Consider the following 17,132-nt stretch of genomic DNA (forward strand, 5'->3'; position numbering starts at 1 on the left):
TATACAAAGGGGAAGACCTAGATAGACCAAAAATTCCTACTAATCTCTCTATATCAATTTGAGAGATGTGCACCCAAGTGTCTCACTTTTCGCAATATTGACTTTGAGGCCTGACACCACATCAAAGCTCAAAATCACCATCCGCAATCTATCAACCCTACAGTCATCTCCATCAGAAAATAAGAAAGTATCATATGCAAACTGTAAGTGCAAGATAGGAGGAGCATCCTTCCTTGCTTTAAACCCTCTAAGAATGCCCTCCTTCGGACCTTTCACAAGCATTCTGCTTAACGCTTCTATGATCGCAATGAATAGGAAAGGAGATAAGGATCCCCATGTTGAATCCCTCTCAAAGGTTTCAAATAACTTTGGGGCACCTTTTTTTACTAGCACCGAAAATCTGGACGATCGAACACATTCTCCCATCCATCTAATCCATTTCGAACCACATCCCATCCTGCGAAACAAATATACCAAGAACTCCTAGTTTGCATGATCATAAGCCTTCTCAATATCAAGCGTACAAACCACCCCATTAAAGCCATACTTAGACCTCAAATCGATGCACTCATTAGCTACAATGCTTTAAATATCGACGATACCGACCAATATATCCCACAATATATCTTGTATCCCACTTGTGCAATACGAAACGCACAGGTAGTGATGATATATCCCTCATGTTCAATCCGGTGAGCATTTTCTATTTTCAATCCCTTTTTTTGTTGAAATTATTTTAAATCAGTGGCAAATGGTTACAAATCCATTGGTTATTCATGTTTTACATGAAAAATCATGCGGTTTGAGCTTTGATTTCGATATCCATTGGTTCTTCATGTTCTCCATGTTTGTTTGTTTTTTCAAAATTTTTCTTCAACCAGTTGTCAATTAAGACTAATTTCAAAGTATTTACGAGTATTTGATGAAATGATCATTACATAAACTCTAATTTCGAAATTCAAGTGTAGGTGGTCCAATCTGGGAAATTTTTTAGAAAATTCAAACTTTCCTCAATTTCTCCCAAATTGCTCTCCAAACATGAAATCAAGCATCTATGAGGACTTATCTACTGATTTGTTAAGCCCTTGTCAATTTTCGAAAAATAAAAATCATTTTAAAATTAAAAATAAATAAAATATTACTATTATTATTTTTTTAAATTTCCCTTCAAACAACTGTCGATTGAGCCTAATTTCGAAGTATTTATGAGTGCTTAATGAAATGATCGTCATATACTGTAGATGTTATCCATTCAATTTGAATATAGTTGCATTAGTTCATTCAAACAGTGCATAGCTTAGGACCCTATACAAAGGAAACCTATTATGTGCACTTCTTTTTTAAGATGTTATGATTTAAAAGTGTGTATTAAGGTCTTTTTTAACAACCCCTGAAGTTTCATTGAAAAATTCAACTAATTTCCCAATGTTTCCCCATGTTTCCCAAAAAGTGCGATAAATTACCCAATACAAACTATATATACCATGTGATAACTGATACATATCTGTATCCCAAGGGTGTGATACTTAACACGATACCGATATTTCGAACACTAATTAGCTATTACAACACTATCCGGCAATTGTCTTTCCTCAATAAAAGCGCCTTGATTTTTGGAGATGGAGTTCAACACAACTCTAAACCTGATCACTAGTATCTTCGCAAGGATCTTATAATGGCACCCGATTAAACTGATGGGCCTAGGCTACCCACACCTGAGACCTTAGGGATGATCGCAATGAAAGAAGCAGCCAAGGTTGACAACAAACATTCCCTCTCATAGCACTCTGCTATGAAGTCCATCAGATCACTTTTTACCACCTCTCGGAACACTTGATAGAAAGCCATTGGGAAACCATCCAGCCTCGGAGCCTTGCCCCTTCTTAATGAATCCACTGCCGCTTTAACTTCACTAATCAAGAAAGGCTTCTCTAGATTGAGTGATTCATCCTCCGATAAGCTATTAAAGCTTAAATCATCAAGAGTGGGGCGCTTCCAACCTTTATCAGAAAGAAGATTCTCGTAATATTTACAAAGACGATTCTTGCAATAGTTTACCATCGCTTTGCACACCTCCTCTTTCTTATCAACCCTTCTTTCCCCCACTAACAAACTGCCAATTTTGTTATTTCTAGCTCTCACACTTGCAACTTTGCAGGGTTTAAATAAAATAAAAAAAACATGTTTTTATCATTGTCTTTCAACCAATTGTTGCTTCCACCTCCTCCTTAAGGAGAGTAGAATAAACTTGAGCTAACTCTATTCCTTTAGTGCTCTTTTTTGGAGTTAACAGACCAGCTTCAGAAATCATATCAAAATCCCGAATTCCATTTAAAATTTCATCTAGTTCTTAATTCCTAGCCGCCAACACCTCCTTTTATCCAGCATAGGATTTTCTTTTTCAGCAATTTGAGTTTCTGGGATAATCAATATTCCCTTAATCCAACGAACTCCACCATTCACTGATCAAACCATGAAATCCTTCCCACTTCCAGCCACATGAGCTTGAAAAAAGGTTTTGGACCCCAACTAGCTGTATTAACTAAGAGAAGAACGGGGCAGTGATCTGACACTAGTTTTAAGAGAGCTTGAGTAGCCGCAAGCGGTGTAGTTAAATGCGATCGCATATTCGCATATGCGATCACAAATGCTAAATGTGCGAGGATATGTGATCGCATATGTGATGTATGCGATTGCATACAGCATGTGCGATTGCATATCCGCTAGTTGGCACATTATTATTATTATTATTATTTATTTTGCAAAAAATCAAACTCTTCCCTATAAAAAAGCATCCAAACCTCCTCCATTTGCAACATTATCACTTTGAAACACTCTTTTACTCTTAACATTCTTACTTTAAGTGCAATTATAATCTCTCTCTCTCTTACATACTTCCTGCTTCCTACTCCCAACCAAGTTCCAACATTCAAGTTCCTAGTTCCTACTTCCCTACAAGATTAAAGCAAGGAGATCATTTAAGAAGAGAAGTTTCCCTCTATTGGAAGATCAAGATTCAAGCTTCAAGGAACATTCATTTATTTAGATTTTAGACTATTAGCATTATTTATTTATTTTGAAACTTAAGTTGTAACTTGTAAGAAGTGTTAGTGATATAGTATATAAATAATAAACATTAAGATGTAACTTCAAAATTGTATTTGTACAATAAACAACTTATTGATGGTTTTGTTACTTAACTACATTGTTGAATGTTGAATTTGATGTACTTCATTCATTTTTTAAATTGATTTTATTTCTCATAAACTAATTTTATGTAAGTAAAATTACTATATTAGTTATCTATTAACTTAGGGAAGTTTCCCCCAAGTCATATTTTTCTACTTTTTTTTCAAAATTTCCCCTTATTTTTCATTTTTTTTATTTTCAAAAAATAATAATAATAATAATAATTGCGATCGCATATGCGCACAGGCACATGCGATCACACAGACCACATATGCGGTTTGACAACATTGGCCGCAAGCGGGAATCTCTCCTCCCACAATGGCGACATAACAAATCTAACCTTGACATAACTGGATCAGCCTGTCCATTGGACCCCGTAAACCTTCCTTCGGACATGGGCAAGTCAATCAGATTGCGCTAGTTGACCCACATTGAAAAGCCAATCATGCTTTTGGTAATACCTACCCCACCAGTCTTTTCAAAGAAAGATAGATAGCTAAGACAATACTAAAATCAAAACTGAGACTAATTAGCTCACGGTTACCTTCAGGAGATCTCGAAGAATTTTTCCTCTTACTAGCAGGACTAGCCATACCGCGATCTTTCACAAAACCGAAATAGTGTGTAATAATCATCTGCATTGTTGTTGGAACAAAAAAAAAAAAAAAAACTCCCTCCAATCTTCCCACCTGATGCATGGAAACCCTTGTCATTTCTTCTTCTAAGCCGCTAATCAAAATCCATATGCAACAGAGACACATCAAGAACCGCTCAAATCTCAACACCTTCAAACTCTGCAACCTCAAGCCCCGCCAAGTCTACAGAAGGAACCATCCTCTCTTCCAACAGCAAAGGAAGCCCACTCTACCGTGGAAAGCTCCACCTCAGGACCATCAACTTTATTGCACACCTGATAAGGTAGAGGGTAGGATCATGCTAAGTCTTCACCTGAATATGTCGTCGCATGCTCTATTTGGAGGGGAGTAGGGCACAACAAATGAAGGGGAGAATAAATAGAGGGCCCCGTGAACGTGTCCTCACTTAAGTGAGATCACACACGTTCCAGCATACAACAAGATCTCTCACATGAATCAGGCAGTACGAGTCTCATTTCCCCTACTATTCTATATTTACCGCACAAGCAAAAAGACCGAGTGTGTGAAGGGCTGAAAGCCTACCAGAGAACCACACATCATCCACTGGTGGAGCTGTTATACTGACATCGCCGCCCGAGGCTCCCTCTAAAGCACAATCCATCATTTCATGTGTTCAGACTAAGCTACCCGATGCTGTTTATTTCTCCCGAACCTGCTTATGAACCTCCCGAGCCTCATCCGTTTACACTCGAAGGAGCACCTCCGAACCTCCACGTGGCCCAAACTTATCACTGAAGGAGGCTACATTTATCCCCGAGCCAGCTACAAGTTTCACCTCATTTGCTCCTCCATAACTGCATCCAACACATGTCGGCAATCAAGAAGCTTCCTCACCAGGTGGCTCTTACGCTGGTCTTGGAGGTTGCCACGCCACCCTCTCTTCAATTGGTACTCTGCGAGACAACCCAAACCATGTCTAGCATGCGCCATTGATGGTGAAGGAAAGCATCCACATGTAGCTCCAGCTGAAGGCTCCTTCTCCCTTGAAACTTGACGCCTTTGCTCTAGCTCCAACGATTCAATAGTGATTGAGACGACCACCTTCACTTCCCTAGTTTAGATCAATATTTTATCAGGCGTCATTAGCGATTTTCTCTTCTTGATAAAGAGCCTCGCTATCCTGAAATCTTGTCCCTCTTCCGTGGCCAAATCCACCAACAACTTCCCTACGCAATTGCAGATGAGATCAAAAGTTTTTGAGAACCAAAGTTCTAGCAGCAACTCCCGAACCTAGTACAAGTCTCTTTCCCATCCAAAATTTGAGGCATCTTGTCACCACCGGAGACGAAGAACAACTCTTGCTGCAAAAAAATGGTTCCTGAAACTAAGACTCATTCGACATCCATGTCTTTTTTAAAGGAGATCCATACCTCATAATTAGAAGATGTCTGAGATAAAAATCCTCCACCGCTTTCCCACTGTCCAGAAGCCATCAATTCACCCCATCTATGGTAGTCCTAGTTCTCACCTTTGCTACCAAAGTCCACCGCAAAAGACCCAAGTCTTTTCAATTACCTTTGGATGAACTTGGGAGGCCTAGCTCCCCTTTTTACTCCTCCCTCCACAGCCATCTGCCAACTGTATTTGGATTCAACTTTAACAATTACCACTCTCGTCCCTTTCGGTGGCCTCTTCACACCCATAGTTTCCGTTAATCAGAGGGACAGATTGGATTTATGCCCTATATCCTTACTAGAGATCCCTTTGATTTTTCCCAAGGAGGCTACCTTGCCTACCCATTTGATTCCTTCTCCATCTTCCTCTTCTCAATCTTCCTCGAAATCTGGTGGTTAGCCATGTCCAGTCCATACCTGGCTCGATAGATTTACAACTCCTTACCTCTAAACTTCTTCTGGTCAGCATCGTTGTCACCTTCTTAACTTCTTCCTTCAAAAGAAGGAAGGTGAAACCCCTTAATTTCCCTAAAAACTTCTCTCTGGGTATAATCGCCTCTTAGACCTCTCCCTCCCTTCCAAACACCCTCTGGGAATGAGATCCATCCACCAGCCCGGGAAATTTTCCATGAATACGGTGGCCAGCACCGGGAACAGTCCTCCAGAGTAGAGTTATACACGACCCGAGTTAACTCGAAAAGCTCACTCGACTTGCTCGATCTAGCTCAGTTTGACTCGGCTTGAACGGTGACTTGAGGCGAGCTAAGCTAAGTATTCATATATATATATATATATATACGGAAACGCTCACCTGCGAACCAGTTCGTACGTACTAGGTACGAACTTTTTTGAGAACCCATCATACGTGATGTGGATCCAAAATCTGAACCGTTCATGTGAAGCAGCACCTCGTGAAACCTCCCGGGCCCAAGTTTTACTTTGATGGGCCATGAATGATGAGCACAGTTTCCTCCCTTGATTTTCATTTCTCTTTGCTATGGCCCAGCAGAACTTTAGATCGGGGTGAAAGTTCTTCATATGGGGTTTCACGGGATTCCGCATCACATGGACCGTTCAGATTAGACACCCATGGCACGTGTGCAAAGGTGCGCACGTGCGTAGGTGCGCAGGGGAGCATGACTCATATATATATATATATATATATATATATATATATATATATATATATATATATATATATATATATATATATATATATATATATATATTGTGTGTGTAGGGCCCTACCCATCCCTTTCTTTACCTCTCCCCTTTCCAAACCCTACCCACCGCGCCCGCCCAAGCTCCCCCTCCTCTCTCTCGCTCTCCTTCCCACTCGGCCATTCCCTAGTCTTCGTTGCACCCGCTCGACTCCATGTCTCAACTGCATGGCCCACACCCACCAAACTCTCTCTCTCTCTCTCTCTCTCTCTCTCTCTCTCTCTCTCTCTCTCAACAGCAAGGTACATCTAAATCTAATCTTTGGTTTTTTTATTTATCTAATTGTTTGAAAATAGGAAAACCCCTAATCCTAAAATTGAGATTTGGGGTTTTGATTTGCAAATTGGAAGGTTTGGGGCTGGGTTGAGTCAAGTTGGTGCTAGGTTGAGTTGAGTAGGGGCTGGGTTGAGCCAAGTTGGTGTCAAGTTGAGTCGAGTTGGGACTAGGTTGGGTCAAAATGAAAAGAAAACAAAAAAGAAAAAGACAAAGACAAAGCTCGGCTCGAGCTCGCCTCAGCTCGAACAATCAAGCTGAGCTGAGCTAGTGTTTTGAGCTCGAAGGTTGAGCTGAGCCAAGCTCGAGCTAAGGTAGTCATGGGAACGAGCCGAGCTTTGCCCTGCTCGGCTCGATGTATAGCTCTACTCCAGAGGGACCTCCTCCCCCCTTCTTGCCAACCATAATCCATCCCTCATCTGACATCCTCACAAACCTTTTTTTCTCCCTTGCCATATTCCTTGCCTCTGCACAAGATATACACCGTCTGTCTGACCTCCTAGCTCGGAGCTCTACACCGAGATTCCTTCTTCGAGAAACCCCTTGTGACCATGAAACCCCATGCTGATTCGGGAGACAATATAGAAACGCGAGTCTCACACTCCCTTTGAGAAACCACGCGAATGTTGACGATCTCTTGATCTTCTGAAAGCTCCCCAATGATTTTCTTTGTTAATAGTGGAAGCCCTAGGATTGAAACTCCCTCGAGAGCGTATGAGAACGTGTTCTCCTGAGAAACATCAATTCCTACAACACCCATATCCTTTTGGGCCTTCCCATTGCACTTTTGAAGCCTTCAAGTTAAACCAACTCTCCTAACTAGTGCAGTTTTTGGTTTCTGTTGCAAACGGCCAAACCATCCAAATCTACTTTCCCTCATTTTATTACCTATTGCACTACTCCTAAGTCCCCTCGAACATATTCATTTCTAATTTTACCTCTCCTTGCCTTGCTAATCATCCATATGAACATCCTCATTTCATCTATGAACATCCTATGATCATGTCTTTAATTGCCCAACATTTTGTACCATAAAGCATGACCCTTTTCTCCTTTACTTTGGTATGTGCAATCCCATAAAATTCCATAGTCACATCTCCATTTCATCCACCCAGCTCCAATTTCTAGGAACAACATGCTTCTCAAGAAGAGTCCATGTCCAAAAATATAGTCGGCTGTGCACATCGTGCATACAACCTAGGCATGTCAATGAATCCATGAATCCAAAGTGCCATACCCATATCAGTGTTAGATAAAAATCTGCATAAATACACAAGAATCAAGTATTTGTGAAACATAGTTACATGCATTACAAAGCTAAAAATAAAAAATAAAAAATAAAACCAAAAGAGAAGGACCGTGTTGACCTTCATAGCTACAAAATACGTTAGCCCACGCAACTTTTTCAATGTAGTATATATCAAGCATAATATGCAAAAGTGCATTGACAATAAATATAATTTAGCATTCAGGAAAGCATCAAACCAAGAATATAGCTATTTCAGAAATTAAAGAAAACTTCCAAATGTAGAGAACATGTGAAAGTAGATAAGAACAGTGTGCAGCTTGTTTAACGCACTACTAATGACAGTCATTGATAGTGAGTCAAAGCACGTTGAGAGTGGGTAAAGAGACATACCATGTTCCACATTCTCCAATACTGATGACAGTCACAGATAGAGAAGCATATGCAACAAACATGAGGTAGTTCAGAAAGTGTGCTTCGATATTTATTTAGTTACATCCATAAAAAGGTGTAATCAACTTTCAACAGAATGCAGATTCTCACATAACAGAACCCACCTCTTCAATTGTTTTCGCATTCCACCAGTCCTTATAGAATTCACGGTCGCCAAAACAAAGGAGCTCAGCAAGTATGTTCAACCTATAATTACCATATTTGTCAATCAGAGAAATATGCAAGTGTAGGAAATAGAAAACAAAGACAAAAATAGATGCTACAGATTATCCCACTTTATGTTACATAGATATGCCATTCTAAAAAAGCCTCCAAGCAGAAATACTGAACAGGTTTTGGAACCGATGCAGGTAATCTCATTTGTGTGCCAGAACCAATTGTTTTCTGATAAAGGATAACATTCCTATCATGAATGCAGGAATAGGGGCATTATTTACCTTTACCATTAAAAAGACGAGGTTTTTTTTAACTTGAAGAAGAATTAATGTAACAAAGTATTGACAAAAAAAAATGAAGATGATGAAATTAATCATCTGGCAGACATTTGAAAACTCGACTAATTAATTAAAGAACTTAGGGCCTGTTTGGTTTTCCAATTACAACAGTAAATGGCTGTAAATGGGTAATGATTATTTACTCTTATAATTGTGTGGTGATATCACTTACATTTGACTGCAATGATGATTTTGCTACATCGTTTGTTTCACCCACAAATCACTATAAAGATGGTAGTTTTATAATGTGAAACTGTAATGATTACAGTTTACTTTACCAACCTCTTTTCCAAGTGTATTTGACTCTCGATTTATGAACCAAAATTCTTGTGATAGTGATGGCTCATTTACTTCACATTTCATAGGAAATTGGAAAACCAAACAGGCCCTTGATCTGTTTATATGTTTGCTAACATCCCTTTAGGATAACTGTATTCTTCTGCAAAATTCGTGTTCTTAGAAACTCAATAACATGTGACAATCTGAATCTCAATAAAGTCCCTCACATATAAGAGAAGCTCCAACATCCGATCACCACTAAAATTGTTGAAAACATCGAAGCCACAATGCATGACAAAGCTTACACAAGTCCAATTAAAAGCCTTCATGAGCCAGTTATTCCTTCATGATCCAGTTACACGACAATAATGGTGAACTATAATTCTAGTGCCTCGAAAGTTGAATAATGAGAAGTAGACATACCATAAGTGGAAGAAGCAATAGAACATGCAGAGCCACACATACAGAGTTGGAACTGATAGCTTCAAGACCCTCTCTACAGCATTTAGGAAGTCTCCTTTCAAAGGGTGTTTGGAGTTCTTGACAATTGGGTTAATGTACTGCAAGATTCTTCCACCCAAACAATCTTAGAAAATTGGTCCAACATCAGTTTTGATAAGCAAGAGAAGTATTCAAAAATTGGTCCAACATCAGTTTTGATAATCAAGAGAAGTATTTGAAAGGGCTACTTTAATAGAAAGTAACAGCTTACTTGTTCAATGATAAACCCCATCACTCCTGTGAATATCACCAATTTAACAACCTGACGAATCACCCAACCTTTCCGAATGCATGCAGTACGAGGATAGCTTGGCTACAAATAACAATGGGAGTATTATTAAGACCTAAAGAGCAAACAAACTGACTAAGATGCCCCGCCAAGGCATTCATTCAAGAATAGATCTAACAGTGCACCAAAAACGCCTACATAACACCATTAGAATGATCAAATAAATTATGGGCATATTTATAATCTGCTAAACCTTGAAAGCTATATAGAGGGTCAGTTGTACTGAGGGCAACTAATAGTACCTCATACAAGAAAGAAAGGCAGGAAGTATAGAAAATCATTCATTGGTCATATTTTTTTAAGATGAAGGATTTTATAAAAATGGCACAAAGGCCAAAAACAAAAAGAAAAAAGAATACAACAATTGGCCAGACCAGGCCCCATCTAGCTCAAGGCTCCCACTTCCCAACAAGTGAAAACACTTGCGCAACAATTTGGCCCACTGGAGAGCTATAATTCCTAAAACAACAATTATTTCTCTCCGCCCAAATGGACCAAAGTTCCACAAGCAACGTCAGCCTCCACTTAGCCTTGGACTTGGATCGGCAACCACCCCTCATGCCACGCAAGAAAGAGGCTCTCCATGGAATTGCACATCACCCACGGAATCTTGAAGGGGGAGAGATGCCTGCCCACACCTCCCACGCGAAACTGCGGTCTTGAAGCCAAATCAAAGAATCCTTCGAACCCACAGCCAAACATTCACCTTCTAGATGGGCAAGTGACGGCAATAATTCCAGAACTTCATCATCCCGAAGGTGAAGCCTAACCCCATCCAAGAAGCACCAGGCCAAGGAGAAATACACAACTGGGCAAAGACTGGCAATATTGGGAAATTCTGACTAAGGGTAGAATCCCTACACCAAACGTCGGCCCAAAAGCTTATTCTTTCTCCATCACCAAGGGAGAATCCAATCCTCTCAAAGACTCAGGGCACCAATCCCCATCCGAAAACCATTCATTGTTCGTATAAATAATATAAAAAATAAAGTGAAACCAAACACCAAAAAATCAGAAAAAGACATTTGTTTAAATGAGCCACTTGAGAAAGTTAATTTTACTATGGGCACTTTTTGATGAATCACTGAGCGGCTCCTCAGTGTGTTTGAAACTAGAGGGAGGGGGGGGAAGCAGCAAGAACTACAAGTACCTGGTAGCATAATGTAGGAGCCACCATGAAGTATGCCAAACTCTTGATGTTGACATTGTGAGAGTTATCTGGATTTTGAGAACTGAAAGATGCATCCCCCTGTCATCATGAGATAAACTATTTCAAATGAGATATGATTATTATAGTTTTTCCATGTAGAAGAGTCAATTACAAAATTCTAATTGATGTAGGATATATGAACAGAATTAGCATAACTAACACTTGATTTGAGGTAACAGGTTGAAGTCACATCAAACATGGAACTTACCTGAAGACACGAACAGGAGCATGGCACCCCCAAAATTAACCCAGTTACGGGATTAATAATAAGAAAATGTGTTGTTTTCATTTGTTCACATTCAGCCATACAGAATCTACAAATTGTGTCTTACCTGGTCATCCATAAAATCTATTTGTAACCATCTATTTTACTTATATTAATAATGACTAAATGATCCTTAGATCGTTCACAACCATGCAGTCCTACAAATTGGTCATAACTCAATTCATGTCGGATCACATGACCTTCAGCTCGTCTGAAAGCCAACCAAATAGGCTTTCAAGGGCTCACATACAACTACCTAAAAAAGGAAAAAAAAAAAATCTAACACTAAATATCAAAAATACTAAAATTTCAAACCCAACACAAATACTAATAGAATTTCAGGCTAACTGTAACCTAACACAAGTAAGAAACTGCTTCTAATTCAAGTTAGAATAGTTGAATAATTTCAAATTTACAGAACTAGCCTTAAAATCATATCATTAAAAATGCACGCAAAACTAGTGTTTTCAGTATCAGTATCAATGCATATATCGCACCCTTGGGATAAGAAAAATATTAGGTATCGCATAGGAAATATTGCATGTATCGTTGTTTTTGGGAAACATTAGGTTATTGGTCAAATTTTTCAATGACACTTCAGGAGAAGTTAAAAAAACATTCATAGACATTTAGAAAGATCACAAAAAACAAGTACATATAATAACTTTCCTTTGTATAGGGTCCTAAACTATGTGATGCTTGACGTAAGTGATGCAACCATACTCAAAATCAATTCATATAATTTATAAATCATAAAATACATATATGAAAACACAAGCAATATGTTCAAAAGCCAAATCTATCGTACAATACACGATGCATTTATTTAAAAAACATATATTTTAAAATTATTTTTTATAATGTAAAAAAATAAATTTATTTTTTAAAATAAATAAATGTGTGGCTAATGTTAAGATCAGCATACACTCATAAATACATAAATATAAGGCATAAATAACATCTAGTCAATATATTCTTTTTTAAAAATCATTTTTGTTTATTTTTTAATATTTTTAATCAAAAAAATATTTATTTTTCAAAAATTCCAAAAAGTTCCATCAGCATCCAAACACTCTCACATGATTTTTTTCCACACTCTAATCACAAATTAAATGGTTGAAATCGGAAAAGACTTGATGACCTATGGTCCAACTGAAGTTATGGCCTGACATGGCGGAAAAGGATCGCCCAATTATTTGGGATAAAGCTTAAATGATGGTGGTGGTGGTGATTAAAATCTCGATGAAGGAACCAGAAAGAAAGGTTCATGAGTGCAGATACAAATGTTTCTTGAAAGAGAAAAATGGTTTGAGTTTGAGAAGCTTTCTATAAGCAAATCCCATATCAAGATGCAAAAAAATAAAAAGGTACAATTCCAGGATTGCTTCTGTTAACAGTGATTTCAAATATTTGCAAATTATTGGATTACCACGATGGGAAAACATACTAATTTGGGCTGTTGTTGTCCTATGGTTGAGTGGAGGGAAAGCAACTCACATGTGGTACTCCAATAGTACTACTTGTAAACTGAGGAAAATGATGTTTTTGTAAGCTCATGTATCACACCATAAGAAACAATGGAGATGGAACGTGCACCATTGAAATCTTCTTGACGCCCCCAAGTTTTGGATGAAATTTATATTTGTGATTTCCCTTCATCCTGGTGGGAATCATATTATGAATGGGTTGGATGCAAGGTATTCAATAACAGTAACAGTGCTTGTAACGGCCACTGCCATTGCCTTCACAATATGGAGAATAATAGGATTTATTTTTATTTTTTGAAAAACCTACCATTACGGGTCAATTTTTCCGTAATGGTCGTTACGCTTGTCATGCAACCATTTTGAAATACCTTGGTTGGATAGCAAATAAACATCATGGTGGGCCTAGGAAGTTTCAGTGTTTTTAATAGCTACACTACGCAGAGTATAGCTTACACTATGTAGTGTAGCTTAGCCTTAATGCTACATAGCTTATGAAAATAGCTCAAGTCGTGTGTAGCCTATGCCACACGATCATTTGCATACGCTATACACTACATAGACTATACATTACATGCTATGTAGCTTATATTACAAGTTATTTTTCACTACAACATTAAAATCAATTAATGTTTTCAATGATTTATTACATTTGTTCTATTTTCAATAAAAATTAGATAATTTTTTCAATGCTTTTAGTAAAATTATATAAGTAACAATATTAAATCAGTTTCGTTGCTCTTCTTTACCTTTATATTTAATCATTGTACTTTCGTAGTACTTTAGGTTGCATCAAATATCATGCAATTTTATTAAATTTCATTATTAATCAATATAATTTGGTGCATAATATCATGAAATTGGTGCAACCAAGTGCAACCTTGAATAAAAAATTCTAGTAGCGAGTAGCTTACGTTGCACACTATGTAGCTTATGCCTCATGCTTGAGAGGGGCAAGCACTACACTACAGACTATTCGCTATTTAAAACACCGGTTTCAATGGTAAGTGTTTGCATCCATTGTTTCCTATGTTGTGGCCCACTTGAGTTTTGCATCTACCTCATTTTTGGGCCAATGTCCTAACATGATTTGGACATCACATTGGCCCACAAAGCTTTCAATCAGTAGCCCAAACATTACAAGGTCATGTTCAGTATTTTATCAAACATTAGATTCCCTATCAGTCTTTAGGAAGCCATGATTTACGGAGTCTCTAGACAGTGCAATGGGAACCAGAATCCTATAAGCCACCTCTTTGTGTAGGGCCCAACAAGCATATCTATTGAATCCACTCCATCCATCAAGTGAGAACCTCAATTCTAGGCATTGAGACCAAAAATCAGCCAGATCCACAACTTACGTGGGTCAAAATACTGGGAAAATGGGTGGGACGCCAGGCATAGGTATTCTTCGGAGGCCACCAAGGTGTCCATCTTTCCTCAAAACTATTTATCAAGTGTAAATCCCCAGATGAAGGGAAGACACATAAATCAAATGGATCGAAATCAAGATAGGCCACACCAAAAAAATGTTTTGAATGGAAAATCCTGATAATCAATGGCTATGAAAACGTATAAAATAGGCAGTTTCATCCAAACAACATTTCTAAATAAATTAAAATTTTCAAACTAACTTTTCAAAATTCTCTTCGCGTAGAAATATGCTTCAAAAAAAAATATCTTTTTCAAGAGTGTCTACAAAACAGGTCCTTAAGAAAGTGCAAGTTATGTGATTCCTTTTGAACCTTCTTTTTCTTTATTCTTTTGCTCAGTGAGGAAAAGAATTTATTCAAGAAACACAAAGGGAAAGAAAATACAAAAAATCGATCAAGTCAATGGATAAGACTCCCCGATGCAAAGAGATATGTGGTTCCCCCATTCCTTTGAAAGAAGGCAGGAGTACTCTTGGCCCCTAGCAGCTGATGGTATAGCTAATTTGCATGGAGCATGTTACATCGATTAATATAAAGTCTAGATCCCAATGGAAAGACACCTCCTGGAAGCCCAAATGATTGGGAGTCCCTCTCCCAAGTACTGCATAAAGAAGAAAGTTGCAGTCTCCATTAAATCTTCACATTGCACACAGTAGTGAAGTATTGAACAACTCTGCAGTATAGACATATGCCCACAATGACAGCAATTTTTATTCCCATTGGCCACTGCCACTATTTCTCTAAACATATAGTAAACAAAGGAAAACTAGTATAATCTACCTTATCAGTTGATTTGTTTAGAGCCCTTAAATCATAGTTCGTATGTGCATAGGACACCAGCTTCAACCAAACAATGCAAGTAACGAGCATCAATGTGAAGCCAGATTGAACAGCAGAATCATACCTGCCAAATTTCAAAAACTTTAATTAGAAATTTGAGAAATTCCTTTATCAGCTACATAGAAAAAATATCAATAAAAAACCCAAAACCCATTCAAATTAAATGATAGCTCGTGAGGATTTTGCAACAATAATTATCTGCATCTTATGAAGCATGCCTCTAGTTGATGCACTGTTGGTTGCATTTATAAAAAATAAAAAATAAAAAAATAAAAATCAAGATGGATGCATTGTTGGTGGTAAATACTTAGTTAATATTCTTCATCTGATAAACTTAGTGCAACATGTAATGGAATCACCACTCTTTTCTTTGCTGACCCGATCGATATAATGGGTTCCAACACCTCAAGGTCATGGGTTCATCAAGGACTTGGTGCCACATCATCAAAAACCTTAGTGCAACACTATGGCCATCAATCCGCTTTTCATACTCATGGCTATCAATCCAATTTTTCAGAGTCACATCAAGAACATTTAGATCGATTGTTTCTTTATTTATGAAGTAGTGGCCATGGGTCATTTTCATGCACCAAAGATCTTATTCAGTGGCTCAAGACCTGGTTCGTCATTCATTAAACTTCATAGTTGTTTGAAATCAATCCCAAGCCCTGATGAGGTGTTCAGGAAGGCCAAGTTGGATGTGGTTGATCAGGCTACGGCTCTTAAGTTTTTTCGTCGTTGGGGGTGGTTGTTCTGTAATGTGGGGCTACAATCCCTCATCATTGCCTCCTGCTTTATTTTCTTTAGTAGGAGTTGTGTTAGCATCCTTCAAAAAAGGAAAAATTTGTGTTATCTGAGAAAAGATCAAACTTCAATGACCAAGGTGAGGGAGGGAATTAACAGATGTCATATATTATCATATTGTCTTCTGTCAAGTCATTCATTTGTTCCCTTGTTACACACAGGGATACACTAGTAATATTCATATTCTAAACATATTTACAAGTTACAACAATATATTTCATCACTCTCAGCCACCTCCAAATGGCAGGGAAAAGGCAACAACTATGACAGTGATGACATTTCATCTCTCTCACTATTACAGAAGAGACTCACATATTCAAAGATCGGTTGGATCTAAATGTCAATTTTCCCAGTATCTACTTAGTAAAACACAAACGCAACATGAAATAACAAACGAATTATTTAGAATCTCAAGAGAGAATCCTTGATAGCCAAAGGAACTCTCAAAAGCCAAGGAAAAGGGGAACATAACACAGACCTGAGAATCATGAAAATTGGATACAGGATTTCAGATGTAGTAATCACTGTATGAAGAAAAATAACCACCTGAAAAATATGGGGATAAAATTTCATTAGTGAGAGCAATGAGCATGCATATTGCACCAAATGGAGAAGCAAATCACTGACAAAGATTTAAAGAACCTAATTTCAAGTTAACATTCTTGGCAACCCTAATCACTTGTACGGCTAAATTCTTTAGGTTGCAGTGAATAGGGCTGTCAACAGGCCAGGCTCGGGCCTGCCAAAATCAAAATTATGAATAGGCCTGGCCCGACGGCCCAGCCTAAAACAGTTCAATATCCGGGCCAAGGCCAACCCCAGGCCGGGTCCGTTGACAACCTCAGCAGTGAATGTTAACTGAGAGAAGTAACCATATCATGGAGTCAAAATATCCAACTTTTTTTTTTTTAGACATCAATGATCAACATATTTTAATAAACAAAGAGCAAAACATGAGATGTTAAAGAGTGTCATTCTAAGAGTTAAAAATCAAAAGCAAGAACTTAAAGAGTCAAAAATCAGAAGTAAAGAACTCAAGGACAACATGCTAACAGTTCAAGGATGAAGAAAATATGAACTTGCAGATTTTTTTTGAGGAGT

General features: G+C 38.1%; 1 protein-coding gene across 6 annotated transcripts in view; it reads right to left on the reverse strand.

The window, feature by feature from the left end:
- The window catches only part of LOC131217694 (diacylglycerol O-acyltransferase 1-2), a 55,275-nt gene that overhangs the window by 18,238 nt on the left and 19,905 nt on the right, over positions 1–17,132 (reverse strand). For 4 of the 6 annotated variants that reach the window (XM_058212678.1, XM_058212675.1, XM_058212676.1 and 1 more), the window contains exons 5-11: positions 16,510–16,577; positions 15,168–15,291; positions 11,146–11,244; positions 9,918–10,019; positions 9,629–9,765; positions 8,537–8,618; positions 8,373–8,393 (exon numbers count right to left, since the gene is read on the reverse strand). In XM_058212678.1, the coding sequence (XP_058068661.1) occupies positions 8,373–8,393; positions 8,537–8,618; positions 9,629–9,765; positions 9,918–10,019; positions 11,146–11,244; positions 15,168–15,291; positions 16,510–16,577 (633 nt within the window). The remainder of the gene's footprint in view (positions 1–8,372; positions 8,394–8,536; positions 8,619–9,628; positions 9,766–9,917; positions 10,020–11,145; positions 11,245–15,167; positions 15,292–16,509; positions 16,578–17,132) is intronic. The other 2 variants (XM_058212677.1, XM_058212674.1) reach the window with 1 other exon arrangement.

This window comes from Magnolia sinica, chromosome 1 (genome assembly GCF_029962835.1).
Source record: "Magnolia sinica isolate HGM2019 chromosome 1, MsV1, whole genome shotgun sequence".
Lineage (NCBI taxonomy): Eukaryota > Viridiplantae > Streptophyta > Magnoliopsida > Magnoliales > Magnoliaceae > Magnolia > Magnolia sinica.